At 37.4% G+C, this 14,262-nt stretch overlaps 2 protein-coding genes across 2 annotated transcripts in view; one reads left to right on the top strand and one right to left on the bottom strand.

Moving 5' to 3' along the window:
• The window catches only part of nr5a2 (nuclear receptor subfamily 5, group A, member 2), a 71,218-nt gene extending 65,395 nt beyond the window's left edge, over positions 1-5,823 (top strand). The window contains exon 7 of the mRNA XM_007541475.2: positions 4,304-5,823. Coding sequence (XP_007541537.1) covers positions 4,304-4,551 — 248 coding nt within the window. The 3' untranslated portion in view covers positions 4,552-5,823. The remainder of the gene's footprint in view (positions 1-4,303) is intronic.
• Positions 5,824-8,524: 2,701 nt separating this feature from the next.
• The window catches only part of LOC103130141 (adhesion G-protein coupled receptor D2-like), a 78,655-nt gene continuing 72,917 nt past the window's right edge, over positions 8,525-14,262 (bottom strand). Inside the window, exon 25 of the mRNA XM_007541467.2 lies at positions 8,525-9,121. Within this exon, the coding sequence (XP_007541529.1) occupies positions 9,014-9,121 (108 nt within the window). The 3' untranslated portion in view covers positions 8,525-9,013. The remainder of the gene's footprint in view (positions 9,122-14,262) is intronic.

The raw sequence follows: 14,262 nt of genomic DNA, 5'->3' as shown, positions 1-14,262 counted from the left end.
TTGTGTTCCCTTTTTTATGCAAGCACCGATTCATTAGTTTTTCAAAAGAGTCTCTGGTAACAATTAGCAATTAAAATATAAACTAAAACATTCAGTAATTTTATTTTGCAGTGCTTCCACCTCAACAATCACAAGTGAGTGCAATTTGTTTTTTTCAAAATTTGCATATAATGACAATCACAAGTGAGTGCAATTTGTTTTTTTCAAAATTTGCATATAATGTAAATGTATGTTTAATCAGTTTGACTACATTTTTTTAATCTTATTTAACTAATTTTATTTCTGCTGTGGCATGAGCCAATATGGTATTTTTTACTTATGATAACCTTGAAAAAAATAAACAAAAAAAAAACAACTGTTTTCTTGATATTTAGGCAAAATTAATTTTTTTTTCAAGAGCAAAGCAACAAATATTATCGGTGCTAATAATAATAATAATAATAATAATAATAATAATAATAATAATAATACATAACACTTCTAATAATTTTTAATTAATCTAACATTTCCTTCTATCTCATTAGGAACTCTAGGCACAATCTGACAGAAAATTGTTTTGGCTTAGAAATAATACGCTTTTAAGTCCTTGATTTTAGTGACCAACTCGTGCCTTTTCCCATTCTTGAAAATTTCTTTTGAAATTTGAAATCTCAATACACCAACAGATATTATAGTTTGTAGGGAAAAAAAATGCACAACTCAATCAGCTTCAGGTCTGCTTCAGATGGTCTGAAGAAGTTGGAACAGAAAAAGCTCTCATGCAAACGTGATAAAAACTTCAAATATGATAGGATTAAAACAGACAGACATTAAAAAAATAACAATCATATCAAAGGACATAATTAAACGGAACACAATTCAGATTATTCACATTTTTCAAGTTAACTCAATTCTATAACATATCAGAAACTTTTTCATCCGTGGTTTTCCTACATAATAACAGCAACCTTTCCCTCCACCCTCTCGCTTTGACCTGCGTAGGACGTTTGTGATTGAACGCTTAGAGCGCCCTGTGCTAGGTTCGCTTATGTAAGGCTATGTTACCACTTCTCTGAGGTGTTGGTGGTGTGAGAGCTGATTCAGGATCCTGATGGGAGGTCAGACAGCTGAGTGGCAGCAGGAAAAAGCACATGTCATGTTTGTTTGGAGGCTCCTTTGTCACAGACCCTCTAACCCCCCTCTATTCCTGCCCTCCTCTTAGCCTTATTTAACCCCCTGTCATGTCACCCAGAGGTCAGAGCAAGCTGGAGCTCACACATACACAAGTCACACAACAGCATACAGACACACACATGCATACAGATTGTAATAGCATGGTAGACTGCATCATAGATGGAAGTGCCTTGAAGGACCTGCTTCTCATTCTCTAGACCTCATTAGTTGCTGATTTATCTCCCCCTCCTTCCTCCTAATGCTCTTGGTGGGTGGAGACGATGTGTGTGCGTGCGTGCGTGTGTGTATAAGGGTAGGATGTGTGTGTGAGAGACACGAGAGCGGATTTGTTTGTTGGAGGTGGGTACTGTGTGGAACAAAAAGTAATAATATATGTATCCCCACAGATTACTGTGTCAATTAAAAAAAAAATAAAATAAAATGTTTTAAAGCTCGGCTCACTTGGTGTGTGATTTGACGCAGAAGTGCAAAGTGTCACTTCACAGTAGCCCACTGTGATCATACAAATTAATAAAAAATCAGACACACACGCACAGCTCTCAGAACCGTTTAAATATTCTGCAGTCCTGCGCTTCATAATCATGACAAGCACACAAAGTGCTCAGGTTTGCCATTATCCATTTAGCAAATTTTTGTCTTGTCTTGCAATAATCTCCTCAACCCCCCAGTGAGCTTATTATTGTTAGGAAAAAAAGTGCTTATGGCTGCGCAGAAAGGTGGGGATTAAGAAAAGACACACAATGTATTTTGCACAAGCAATTAATGGTAAAAGTAGACTTTGTAACAAAGTGAATTCCAGCATGACGTTAACGTTCCCCATACTGATCTTCTAAAAACTTTAATCTACTTCTTCATAATAATCTGACAGCTTTCCGCCTCTTTAAGATGGCGAAAAGATGTTTATGTTTATGAAGCAAATGTGGCCTGACTACACCTCTCTGCCCTATATAATTTATTGTCCCCAGGGAAGTCATCTCTCAGAAGAAACATTCTTGCTTTCACCTGATTCCTTCTGCATTGTCTTCCCAAGAGGCTCTTCAGAGGAAAACAGAAAAGAGAAGGAAGGGGGTTTCATCATGCAACATATGAGCCACAATAACGGAGTCAGATTTTCTAACCCTTATGTGTCAGTAATGGTGGCAGATTTATCTTTATGCCGCTCAACATTAAAGACAGTGTTACACGAACCACTTCACCCCTTCACCTTATGTTTTTGTGGGCTAGCGTGACCAAATTGATTCTGTGAAATACGGGGAGTGACTTTTTAGATTGTTTCTTTTTGGGAGGGGTGGGGGGATGGAGGATGGGAGGGTAGGTGCACACTTGGACCACAAAGAAGCTCGCTTGCAAATTTACTTACAAATCTCAATATGTTTTCAATAAAAAATGCTTTAATCGCATAGTAACCTTTAGTATCACCTATAATTTTGTTAATAGGCATTAAAAAATGGCATTGTAGCTTGATGCATGCCATTATGATTTTTTCATTGATTCAGCCTTTTTTTTAAACCGTGTTTGTCTTGAAACAGCCATTGCCTCCACATCAGATCAATCTCTCTGGACTCCTTTGATCGGCTCCTTCACTAGGTTGGGATGGTGGGTTTTTGGTTTCATCCTGCAGGCCACTGTTGATGGTGTGAGGGAGGGGTTTGAGTTTGAGGCCTCTGGGTCTTTCCAGGGGTTGGGGTCACTGGAGGCGGATCCCCAGGCTTTGGCTTGTTTGGGAGGTGACTTTCAGGTGGCTACATGCAAAGCTTTTAGGGGGTCTGTTCTGCTTCTGGTTGGGTCTGGGGGAGGCTTGAATTTCTGGAGGCATATCACCATTAGGCTGGGGCCTGGCTGGGCCAAGAGGGCTGGGGTCCTGTCGGATACGTTGCCAGGGCTTTGGGACGGTTAATGTGTGATGGCTGTGCCCTGGCCCCATTGGGCTTCCATACATTGTTGGGGCCTATTGAAGTGGCCTTTCTCATCTCATTGCAGGTCCACTCTTTCAGAGACAGCATTCTACAGACAGGGGACAGCAGGTCTCTAATGTCTTAAGTGCTCTGGGATTTGACTAAATGTTCGAGTTGTATAGTTTTTCGTCTATGGTGGGGTTGGGTGGGTAGGTTGGGCTTGGTGGTACTGCTGCTGTTGAGCTTGCGGTGGATGTGCCAGGGTCTCTCTCCCTTGGTGGATTTGGTGAACCAGGGTGCCTATTGAGGTCAGCAGGGGAGGTCCTCTCTCTGAGAGGACGTTACATCACACATGCAGGTGTTTGGGGTGCAGATGTGTCTCTGGGATGTGATGAAGTTTCTTCATCTCAATTCCAAATTTTATTCTACAACTTAGACACTCTCATCTATAACATTCTTATGACACACATATACTTAGGGCCTTGGACGTGGGCGTGGTTACTGGCATCCAGAGGGTGATCTTTCAATCAGCCTCACTTCTGGAACCACTTTCAAATGTTAAGTTGTATGTAGACATTGAAAGTTCTGGGTGGATGAAGGGGACCATCTCCTGGGTCTGGGGGCTGGTTGCCCCCTGGGTTATCAGTAACTGGCCATGGGGAGTATAGAGTGTGTATGAGGAGTGTGAGAGAGTGTATTGCATCCATTTTTGTGTGTCTTTATGCTGTGTGTGTGTGTGTGTGTGTGTGTGTGTGTGAGAGTGTTTTTGTGTGCAGACTTGAGGGTGGGCTTGCCTGATTGTGTCAGTGTATCTGTCACGTCAGGTCTTAAAGTTCCCTGTCTCCTAGAACACCTCAGGAACTGGCCAAATTTGGGCCTTATCTCCTCCCGTCACACCCGCTGGTGCAGTGGTAGTTCTTAATGTCTGGGGCTGTGTGTGTGCAGATAAATAATAATGATTGTATTGCACTTGTCTGAGAGCCTTTTTTTATTTGCTTTAAGATTCTTCATTGTATCTTCGTTCTGTCATTTGATTCTGACCTAAATGTTTGAATCACACGTATATATGTGAATACATGCAAACCTGAACTATATATGTGTGGTTTGTATATCTATTATAGCAAATTAATAAGTAGTTCTTATGAAAAATTCAGAGTAAAAACAATAATGGTTGTTTCAAAGATGTCAGAATACTTTTTGCACTGCGCTAATACCTTTCTTCCTTCTTCCTGCAGACGTGAAGAACTTAGAGAACTTCCACCTGGTGGAAAGCGTTCAGGAGCAGGTCAACGCAGCACTGCTGGACTATGTGATGTGCAACTATCCTCAGCAGACTGACAAGTTTGGCCAACTGCTCCTTCGACTGCCGGAGATCCGAGCCATCAGCCTGCAAGCCGAGGAGTATCTTTATTACAAACACCTGAATGGCGACGTGCCCTGCAACAACCTACTCATTGAAATGCTGCACGCAAAAAGAGCTTAACAACCGGACAGTCCTGATTCATTCGGCAACTTGCAAGGACGTTTGTAAAAACTCATCGACTCATGTTCCTTTTTTTTTTTTTTTCCAAACCCAAACCTCCAGCTTGTCTGCGAAGATAATAAATTCGGGAAGCTTAAAGTGTCAGAAACTCTTATTTATACTGAGCTTATTATGAACTTGAACACTCGGAGACTCACGGTGTGCGTAAAACAAACAGCATTTAGATTGCTTTATTGTAAAAATTCAAATAAAGATAAAAAAAGGACTGCAAGAAGACTGTTCTCTTCAACTGAACTGCAGAAAAAATAAACAATTTTGAAGGGCAACAAAGAAAAAAAAAAACACTTGAAACAAACTCCATGTTTGACACTATATGATGATTTCTGCTCGAGCAGGACCATAAGACTTTAGGGTTACAAGTTAAAGCCTTCTGAAAATAATAAAAGGTGGATTTGTGCTGAGAAAAGGAAGCCGAATAACACTGCCCTTCTTTCAGACAGCTCTGTAGCAACAGCTCGACGTTCCTCCTGCGTGTTCTCCCACTGAAACTGGGCTTCAGCTGTCGTCGGTACTGTAAAGTCAAACTGACACGCAGCCAGCCAGGCAAGTGACTCTATTTTCTGATCTCCCATATGACGCCTGCAGCAGCAGTTTGACCCAACAAACAAGGTAAAATAAATGGTTGGAAGACAGGATCGGTCATTGATGAACAAAAAAACTAAAGGGTGAAATGTTTCTGTCTTTTTCCAGACATTTGCCACTCATGGCCGCCTTGTTGACCCCTCATCTTGTTCATCGTTCTAAGAATAATCTTTTGCTATTTACCTCAAAAAGAACAGTGTTAGATAAGCCCTCTTGATAAAGTCACCATAAAGAATTACGTGCATACCCCCATTTTTTTCTGCAGTTAACACTCTTTCTTTTTAATATTTTACCAAACTTGGAACAAAACAAGTCATGATTCCACAGATGGAGACGAAACAATCCTGCCTTCCTCCAAAAAGACCAAAGCCCACCGTAGAAGAGGGAAGGAAATGACTAAACCCTTAATAATCAGTGTTACAATGCGGAAAAGAAAAAAAAATTGTGATGTCACAGTTATGTGAGTCTTGCCTTATTTCATTACCATGCTAGCTAACCGTGCAGATGTGAATGAAAATATGTACAAATATATAAATATATATATAAAGTATTAATGTTGTAAAAAATACAAATAAAAAAGACTAATTCAACAGGTGTTTACATTCATGTTGTCATATGGGAGAGCACTGTGATGAAGCTTAATTTGCAAAGTAATGATTTCCAAATGAAAAATGAAATCATCAAAATGAAGGGTTTCTTTGGTGTGTTTTCTTTGGTTTGTGTACAGTGTTTACTATTTTTTTTATTTCTTTATAACAGTACTTAAATTATGTCGTGAGACACTAAAATCAAAGAGGAATCACACACTTCAATTTTTTTTTTTTTATCAGCAATGCTGTCTAAGGATTGTGCTTCCCTCTCAGCATTTTATTTGTAAATCCCGCTTTTGCCTCTTTTTTTTTTTTTTTACCAATAGGGGCCTCAAAATGTATAGTCATGCTCGTTTGATCCCTTTTGATTTTTTTTTTTTTTTTTTTTTTTTTTGGTTGTTTCCCGTTCTTTAAATTTTTTTGATGTACAGTATGTCACTGGTTACTCTTACTATTGAAGATAATTTATTGCGTCGCTGGGTCTCCATCTTTGTGTTACATGACGTGAGGTGTCCACGCCAAAATAAATTTGTTTATTGTAGCATGCTCTCTGTTTTGTTTCCATGACTGGTTTTCAAATACAGAAGAAAAAAAAAAAACTCTTTAATTTTCCTAATCTTTTTAAATGTCTATGCAGGTGTGCGCATTGAAGAGTATTTTAGGGGTGTAATATATTTGTGTCACATAAGTTTTACTCACTAAATATGAACCTGAATCTTTGTTCTGTCTAGTTTGCTGTTATACCAAAGACTTCTCATTTACCCTTTTTATACACTTTAATGACACAATTGACATACACCTGTGAAAATAAGTACTGGACACATCAGTGTAATTTGGAGACTACTAGTATATAATTCAGATGATTGCAACACAACAAATATTCCACACTGTAAATAAACTAAGCCATTTAGTTCCAAAATTAATTTACTGTACCATAAGTTAAACTGAAAATAAAATAAGCTTTTAGCTAACTTACCAAAAATTATTTTGTACGCAGCAGAAACATCTCTTTGTAATAACTTCAGACATCCTGTTTATGGAGAAACTAGCCACATGTTACTCAGGTGTGTTTTTGACCTGCTCTACAGAATCCGTCTTCAGGAAGGCAAATTTAGGGCACACTATTAGCTGAGCCTTCCTGGTAACTGTCTTTTCTGTGACTTCATACAGATTTTCCATGGTGGTGTCTTTGGGATGATTTTCTTGATGGAAAACCTGCTCTCACTTCATATTTAGTGTCTTAACAAGAATGTGCCACTGCTTTCTCCATTCAGGCTTCCTTCATTGCATGAAGTCTGCCAGTCACGTATGCTGAGAGACGGCAACACACCACGATGTTTCCTCCAAACCTCACAGTTGGCATTTTTGGGGGATATTGTGAACAACCGTTTTGCCTCCAAACATAGTGTGTGGTATAACGTGCAGAAAGTTGTATTTTGATCTCGTCTGAATTTTGATATATTTATCTTGTACATCGGCTTCATTCATTTAAACAGGTTTCCACATGCATTTTCTTCATCTGTGGAGTCTTGCGCAGTGAGTGGGCATGGAGGCCATTGGAGCAGAGCGCATTACTTTTTATTTTAATGGAGAATCTTATCTGCTAACTCCATGTCTTTTTGAAGCTCCCTGCATAATTATTGGATAATTCTGCTGAGAAAGTTTTTCCACTCCTCTGTCAGAAAGGGCCACTTGGCAGCAGCAATGATGTTCTTTCATTTCTGTATTTCGGCTCCAAACATTAATTAATTAAAAGCCTGTTTCACAGACATGGTCAAATATGCAATAGACAACATAATGTATGCATAATAAATCACAGAACATAAAAAATAAAATATATAAAGAACAAGTTAAAAAGGCATTAAAGAAAAATACAAGAACATGAAAAAGATAATAAAAAATAGAAAATATGGTATAAAATCATAGGTAAAGTCAAACTAAATAGGTGGGCATTTAACAGATTTTGTAGTCTTCACTGAAATTCATTTCAGAAGCTTAGAAAAACATCTTAAGCTCATATATCAATGTGATTAACTACAATAAGGTTGCAAAGGTACTTTAACTCATTATTATATTAACTGAGTCATTAACTTGCACTGGTCTGGAGCATGATGGCTTCTTAAATACTGACAGATTTCAATAATCATTTTGACTTTCTGTCTTCAGATGCTTTTTGCATGTATTCAGTGCATATCCCCAGCTTCCTTCCAAATTATTATCAATAAATAATACATTTATTATGGTGCCCCTGTTTTAACTGGATTGTTTTGCATTACATTAAAAACCCTTCATTATTCTTATGCTGAAACCACTCCTTTTATCACCTAGTTGTGTTTTTGATCTAAATATCCCCTCACCTGATTCCAAAAACTGCCTGGATGGCTAATCTTATTAAAAATTTGTTAATGAATTCATTATTTGAACAGAACCTTTCTAGTGATATGTCCAATTCTTCTGCCATCTCTGCTGTTGAAACTCTAAAATTTCTCTTCAGAACTTGATTGATCTCTGAGGCAGATGAGCATTTTGTTTTTGTGGTGTAATTATAAAACTGTATTCTCATTCCCTGTGATGTATTAATTTAAGCTTAAATATTGATTGTTCAGTATTGACAAAGATAAACTGTTTAACATTTAAACCAACAAAGCATTTACAACATGTCGGAATAAGACATCAAATACATTTTTTATTAGAAAAAAAGAAAAGTATATATATATATATATATATATATATATATATATGTATAGTTACATCACATTTACACAGAGTACCTCTGTTCAACTTTTATTTCACCTTCTGTCACATTCTGGGTAGTAGCTGATTGTTAAAATTAGAGTTACAAATCACTTCAAAAAATTATTACAAAACAAATTTAAATCAAGAATGGGAAAGTTAAATACTGCATATAGTAACTGTACAGCAATATTTTTTAGAAAAAAATATAATTAGTTATGTTGGCTTTATAGCAGCACGACAATAGATTAAACATAAACTTAATGTATTATGTATATATCATCCAGTATATCATTAAAATGGGTTAAAGTCAGTCAGTACCTCCTCATTTCTCACTCAAATGAGTTCTCTTTTTTTTTTTTACAGAATCACTGATTAGAGAGAGCAGAATAAAAAAGAGGTACGATAGAAAAAAGGAAACATCTATCAGAAAATAAGTCCCAATTTTAAACAACACATATCATTAAGCCAGTTCGGTCGCTCTATGCAGAGTTTATCTAAGGTGGGGGAATACGAGGGAAACAGGAAGCTGCAAACTCAACGTCCATGGGAACATGAAGGCTGCATCCAGCTGGCAAGGCATCCACTTCTACAGGAGGAGCCTCCTGGGCATAGGAGGAGAACAGGTAAGTATTTAGTACAAACATTCATACGGCAGTATTTGAAAATAATGATAAACACCTGGGAAAGTAACAAGAAAAACAAATTTAGATTCTACACTTCAACTCTAATTAAGACAAGTCCGGGACAAAGTAATATTTTTATTTTTTTTTGTATTTTCAGGTGAATAGTTATAGAGATAAAAACTATATATATATATATATATATATATATATAATCCAATTTTCAAATCCATGTGATTTAGTGGGATGGTAAAAGAGCAGACAAAACTTCAATTCAGATTTTTTTTTTTGTTCAAATATACTCTCTATCTAATTTGCCAAGTAATATGGTAGAGCCAAACACTAAAACACTCGTAGTTGCTGTGAGAGTGGGTTTACAAAGTATTAACTCCTGGACTGAATACAATTAGAAACCACAATTTTAACTTTTTTACAAATAAAGAGATTTGAAAATTATGTTTCCCTTTCTTTCTACTTCACAATTATGTTCTATTTTTTGTTAGACTTTAGATTAAAAAAAAACAATGTTTGTTTGGTGGCAAATTTGTGTAAAAGTTCAATGGGTGCCTATACTGAGTGCCTATACTTTTTGCAAGTCACTGGTATGACATTAAGCTTTATTATTGAAAGGTATATTACATGCAATTAATTTGTTACAACAAGACCTTACTTTATCTCATATTCCCAGTGAAATACAAACATTCCCTCTAAATCTTATAAAAAAAGGCAATGTTTCACAAGGCTGTACTTTTCTACATTTCCAGAAAATTACAGACAGCGGCTATCCACTTGATTTGTTTAAAATGATAAAAAAAAACAAAAAAAAACACTAACATTTAAATGATATGAGGACACATTTAATTGCTAAGCAAGTAACAGATAGCATTAGCAGTGCTGACACGCAGCAATAAGGATGCTTGTCACAGACAGGCAAACGGCCAGCTCGATTCCCCACGCACACTGTTGCAACCCACACTTGAAGCTTGGCTTGCAGTGCCTGCCCTCCTGTCTGTAAATGTGTTAAAACCTGCTTTCACTCGCTCTGAATTTGTATAAATAATGTATATACATTTATACACAGACTCTAACAAGTGCAGCCTCAGGTGAAAATACTCAGAAATGCATGCTCTGTGCATCCCCGAAGGTGGACATAAGCTCCAAACCAAGAAACTCAAAAGATAACCATGCAGAGAGTGAAAAAAACACACACACACATGGATAACTCGCCAAAAGCAACATAAGCACAGAGACACTGTTTTTTTTTTTTAACTCTCTAACACACAGTGCTGTCAGTTTCTAAACAAGTTTTCCTCTCCATCACACAAACAGCCCCAAGTTCCGTCTGCCAGTGTTATATGAAGCTTTTAAACTCTGGAACCACATCACTCGTGTTTACCGAGATGTGCTTGTATGTTTCCCTACATTGTCAAGCACAGTCAAAGCGAAAGAGACTGCGGGGGTGAAAAAAATGCTAAAGCTTTTAGAAGTGTTCCAAGACTGTGGAAGAATGTGAAATAGTGTGCTGGAATAAGAATATTTGCTTCGCAGCACAGTTTGAGGGGGGTCCCCGAGGCTTTACTGGCCATACAGTGGCAAAAAAATGCGTCACCAATCAGCTTTTCTATAACTGATCATGATTTGCTCTACACAATTTGCCACATTCCCACCATTCACCAGCCTTATACATTTAAATTAGCAGCTGCTTCCACAGTCTGCAGACATGTGTTGACATAAAACATTATTTGGAGAAAGAAAATCAGGCACTGTCAGCTTTTTGAAATCTGTTCTCATTGTTGCATATAGTAAAACAAAGGAATATGCAACATTAAGTGACTGTGGTGACTCTTTGTGTTTTAACAGTCAGCAACTACCAGGAAAAGCTTAAACTTAAAAACGGTACAGTCACAGAGGTCATCGGTTTAATGTCTGATCAACAAACAAACACATTTATTACATTTCCTCACATCACGGAACATTTATCGATGCGTGAATTTGTTTTGTGTTCATCCGACTCAAATGTAAAACACACAAGCAGAACATGAAAACAAAACAGAAACAAGCTCAACCCTTCAGAGACGCAATTAGCCAACGTTCTAATCACTTACACCAAACAGCAACTGGGGGACACGATGCTCGGCGGCCTGATGGACAAACTTTAAAAATGTAAAGATCAAATTAATAAGCAAGCATTGTTAATGGGCAAACTCACTATTATTATGCAAAAGCATCACTATGGCATGCAAAACAAATAGTCTAAGGTTTGGAGATGGAATAGTTCGAAGGCCGCTGCCGTTTCATTTCAAAGCATGCATTATACATCATTGTGCATAAAGAGGAAGCCTACAGCATTACGCTGTCCCCCTACCCCACCTCCCCACCACAATGATTATCCTTTATTATTCATTAAAAAAAAAAAAGATTGAGCGAGAAAAAAAAATACAACTTTTAAGCACCTGAACCTCGCTGCCAGCATTCCATTAATTGCCTGCACAAAGGGGAGAGCCTTTGGAGATTTTTCAATTTCAAAAAATGAGGAGCATGCATTCAGTCGTGCTCATGTTATACCGGCACTTAAATCCTACAGAGCTCACATAAAAAAGGACTCAAGGTTGCATCCGATTGAAAGCCTCCAACTACAGCCACTTTAGAAATCCATTTAGCAAGCGGGAGGTTAGAACATCTAATTCAAACACAGCCGCTCTGTTAAAACGGTTGCGCCAATGTCTTTTAAAGAAAAGCACACACTTTCTCCTGTGTTTGCTTGGCTTCATTGTAGGAAATATGAACCTGGCTCATAGAAAGACAGCAAGACACAAAGAATTAATCTTGCCAGACCTCAGCCAAGTGGCGAAGGTGAATGCTGGTGAATGACTGCTTGTGGAAACTTGACCTTTCCTTCAATGAAATCAAAAGGAGAGCTCTATGGGAGCAACAAAAGAAGGAATGTTGTGACTGTAATGAAATGACAACCTGATAATCACAACACTATTCATCAACTGCAGCATCTGGGATAAAACACATAATTATATTTTTTTGCTGTGACCTCTGAGAATGTCTGAAGAGACGATAAAAAAAGTTCCATGGCACAAAACTACAATAAGGTAAGAAAACAATCAGTGGCCACTTAACCTAAAGTTTATTCTCCTAAAAACGCATAATTAATCAACACTTAAGCTGCTACTAATGTTTGCGATTTAATTGCTTATTTGAACGACTATAGCCACTTGTTCTTACAGTTAATAGATCAGCAGAATCATTCAGCAAAAACAAATAAGCAGAATAATCTCTGATTAATGAATACAAGTGGGTGAGTAGTTCTGAACTTATAGCTCACTTACTGCACGTAGTTCTTTAAATACTACGATGTCCATTTAGGTTTTACTGCCTCTTTTTATATGAACTAGCTATATATCTGATGGGAATACATGATTGTTACCTCTCTTTTCCAATTATGCTTAGCCTCAGACCTTGTGATAATCATATTCTGATAAGTGATTCTAAAATAAAAAAAATAAAAAATAAATAAGAAAAGCAAGAACTAAGCAAAACTTAGCAGAAATTAGATGATGTGATGATGTTGCATATCATTATCATGGTCCAAGTAATTTGTAGCCCCTTTTTTTTTTTGCCTAATTCATCTTTTGGCAAACAGAGAGGTGGAGATTTTAATTTTTACTTTTTTTTTTTTTTTTTTTGCACAATCAGTTTTGGCAAAAAATGACTTTGGCCGTTGGGCCATTTAGGAAAATGATACTAAACACTGAACTTGGGCAATAATGCATAAACAGTGGCAATCCAAGACAAGATTCAAGTCGAATCATCTTTTTGCCCTTGTTCAAAGGGTGTCCAGAGTTGGTGTTGATTAGTGTACATGTTTGTCAATGATGAAATGTGTTAACACACCAGCCATCCATGTTTCTATAAATGAAATGAACTGTGAATCTTCACAAAAAGAAGAAAACAAAAAAAACAAAAAAAAATCGTTTCCCCTCTGCTTCTGTACAAACCCTCTCATTTTCCGCTCAAGGGACATTTCTGGGAAGCCCGCACATGCAAACCGTTGTGTTCACATTGTCCCCATCAAAGAAAACTGATTATTTAGTCTGCTATCTCCCTCTTGAGACAATAACGGTTTCAGTTTGCTGGCCCGAAGTCTTAAGACAATCTGTCTTTTGCCAGAGGCAGCTGCAATGCCGTAACATCGCTCTTTTAAAATGAGCATCAGAGATTAAAATGTAACGGGCAAAAGGACAATATGAGGAAATAAGACACAATACCCTTTGAGAAAATCCTTTTGCTATCTGTTGGGTGAGAAGTTAATTTTAGAAACACTCGGGGGGGAAAAAAGTGTTGTTTTAGGGAGTCTCGAGCTCTTGGTTTCCTAAATTGTGGATCTGAATCACAAATGTTTGCTCTAGCAACTGTTGAGTGCCTCCTAATATGATAAAAAGATTTTCAGTATATAATAATGAGAAGTTGTGCTCTCTTAAATATAACAGGTTCTTACAGTAAGTGCAGTGTTTCGCTTTAGTTGAAAATGTTGTTTTAATAATTTTCTTAATCTAAAAAGTTTCCATTGCCTCCAGTAGGGGAAGTTAAATGCCTAAAATGATGAAGAAAATGTTTATGTGGCTGAATCTCTTACTAGTCACTGTTGGATAAACCGCAATGCTGGCTGACTTGTTGCCACTCTTTGTGTCTGGCTGAAAGCCACCAAAAAGTCACTTTAAATCTTTAAAATCACTTAAAGCTACAATAAGCCTTAGGGACGTCTGGGGAATAGTGTCAGGACACTGCATCTGTCATCCATGAGCACCATATTACTACCGGCTATAAAATAAGTGGGGAGGTTAAAGGGAGAGACAAACACAATTGGCTGGGTTAGACAATTACTGCAAAGGTGCCCTTGAGCAAAGCATTTAAAAGCCTTGCAGTGACGGTGCTTCTCAAAGATTGATCGTGTATGCATAAATGTAAAAAGGGTTGGCTGGAAAATGAAGTGCAAGCTAATAATGTTTACATTTCCTCTGAAAGCAAAATACCCCGTTTCTCTCAACTGGAACTATGAACACTGAGGAAAATACACAGAGAGGGATAAAGTACAGACTTTACTTATATATATA

This window comes from Poecilia formosa, unplaced genomic scaffold, assembly GCF_000485575.1.
Source record: "Poecilia formosa unplaced genomic scaffold, Poecilia_formosa-5.1.2 Scaffold10, whole genome shotgun sequence".
Lineage (NCBI taxonomy): Eukaryota > Metazoa > Chordata > Actinopteri > Cyprinodontiformes > Poeciliidae > Poecilia > Poecilia formosa.
Note: the sequence above shows the minus strand (reverse complement) of the source record. Positions and strands in the feature narration are given on the sequence as shown.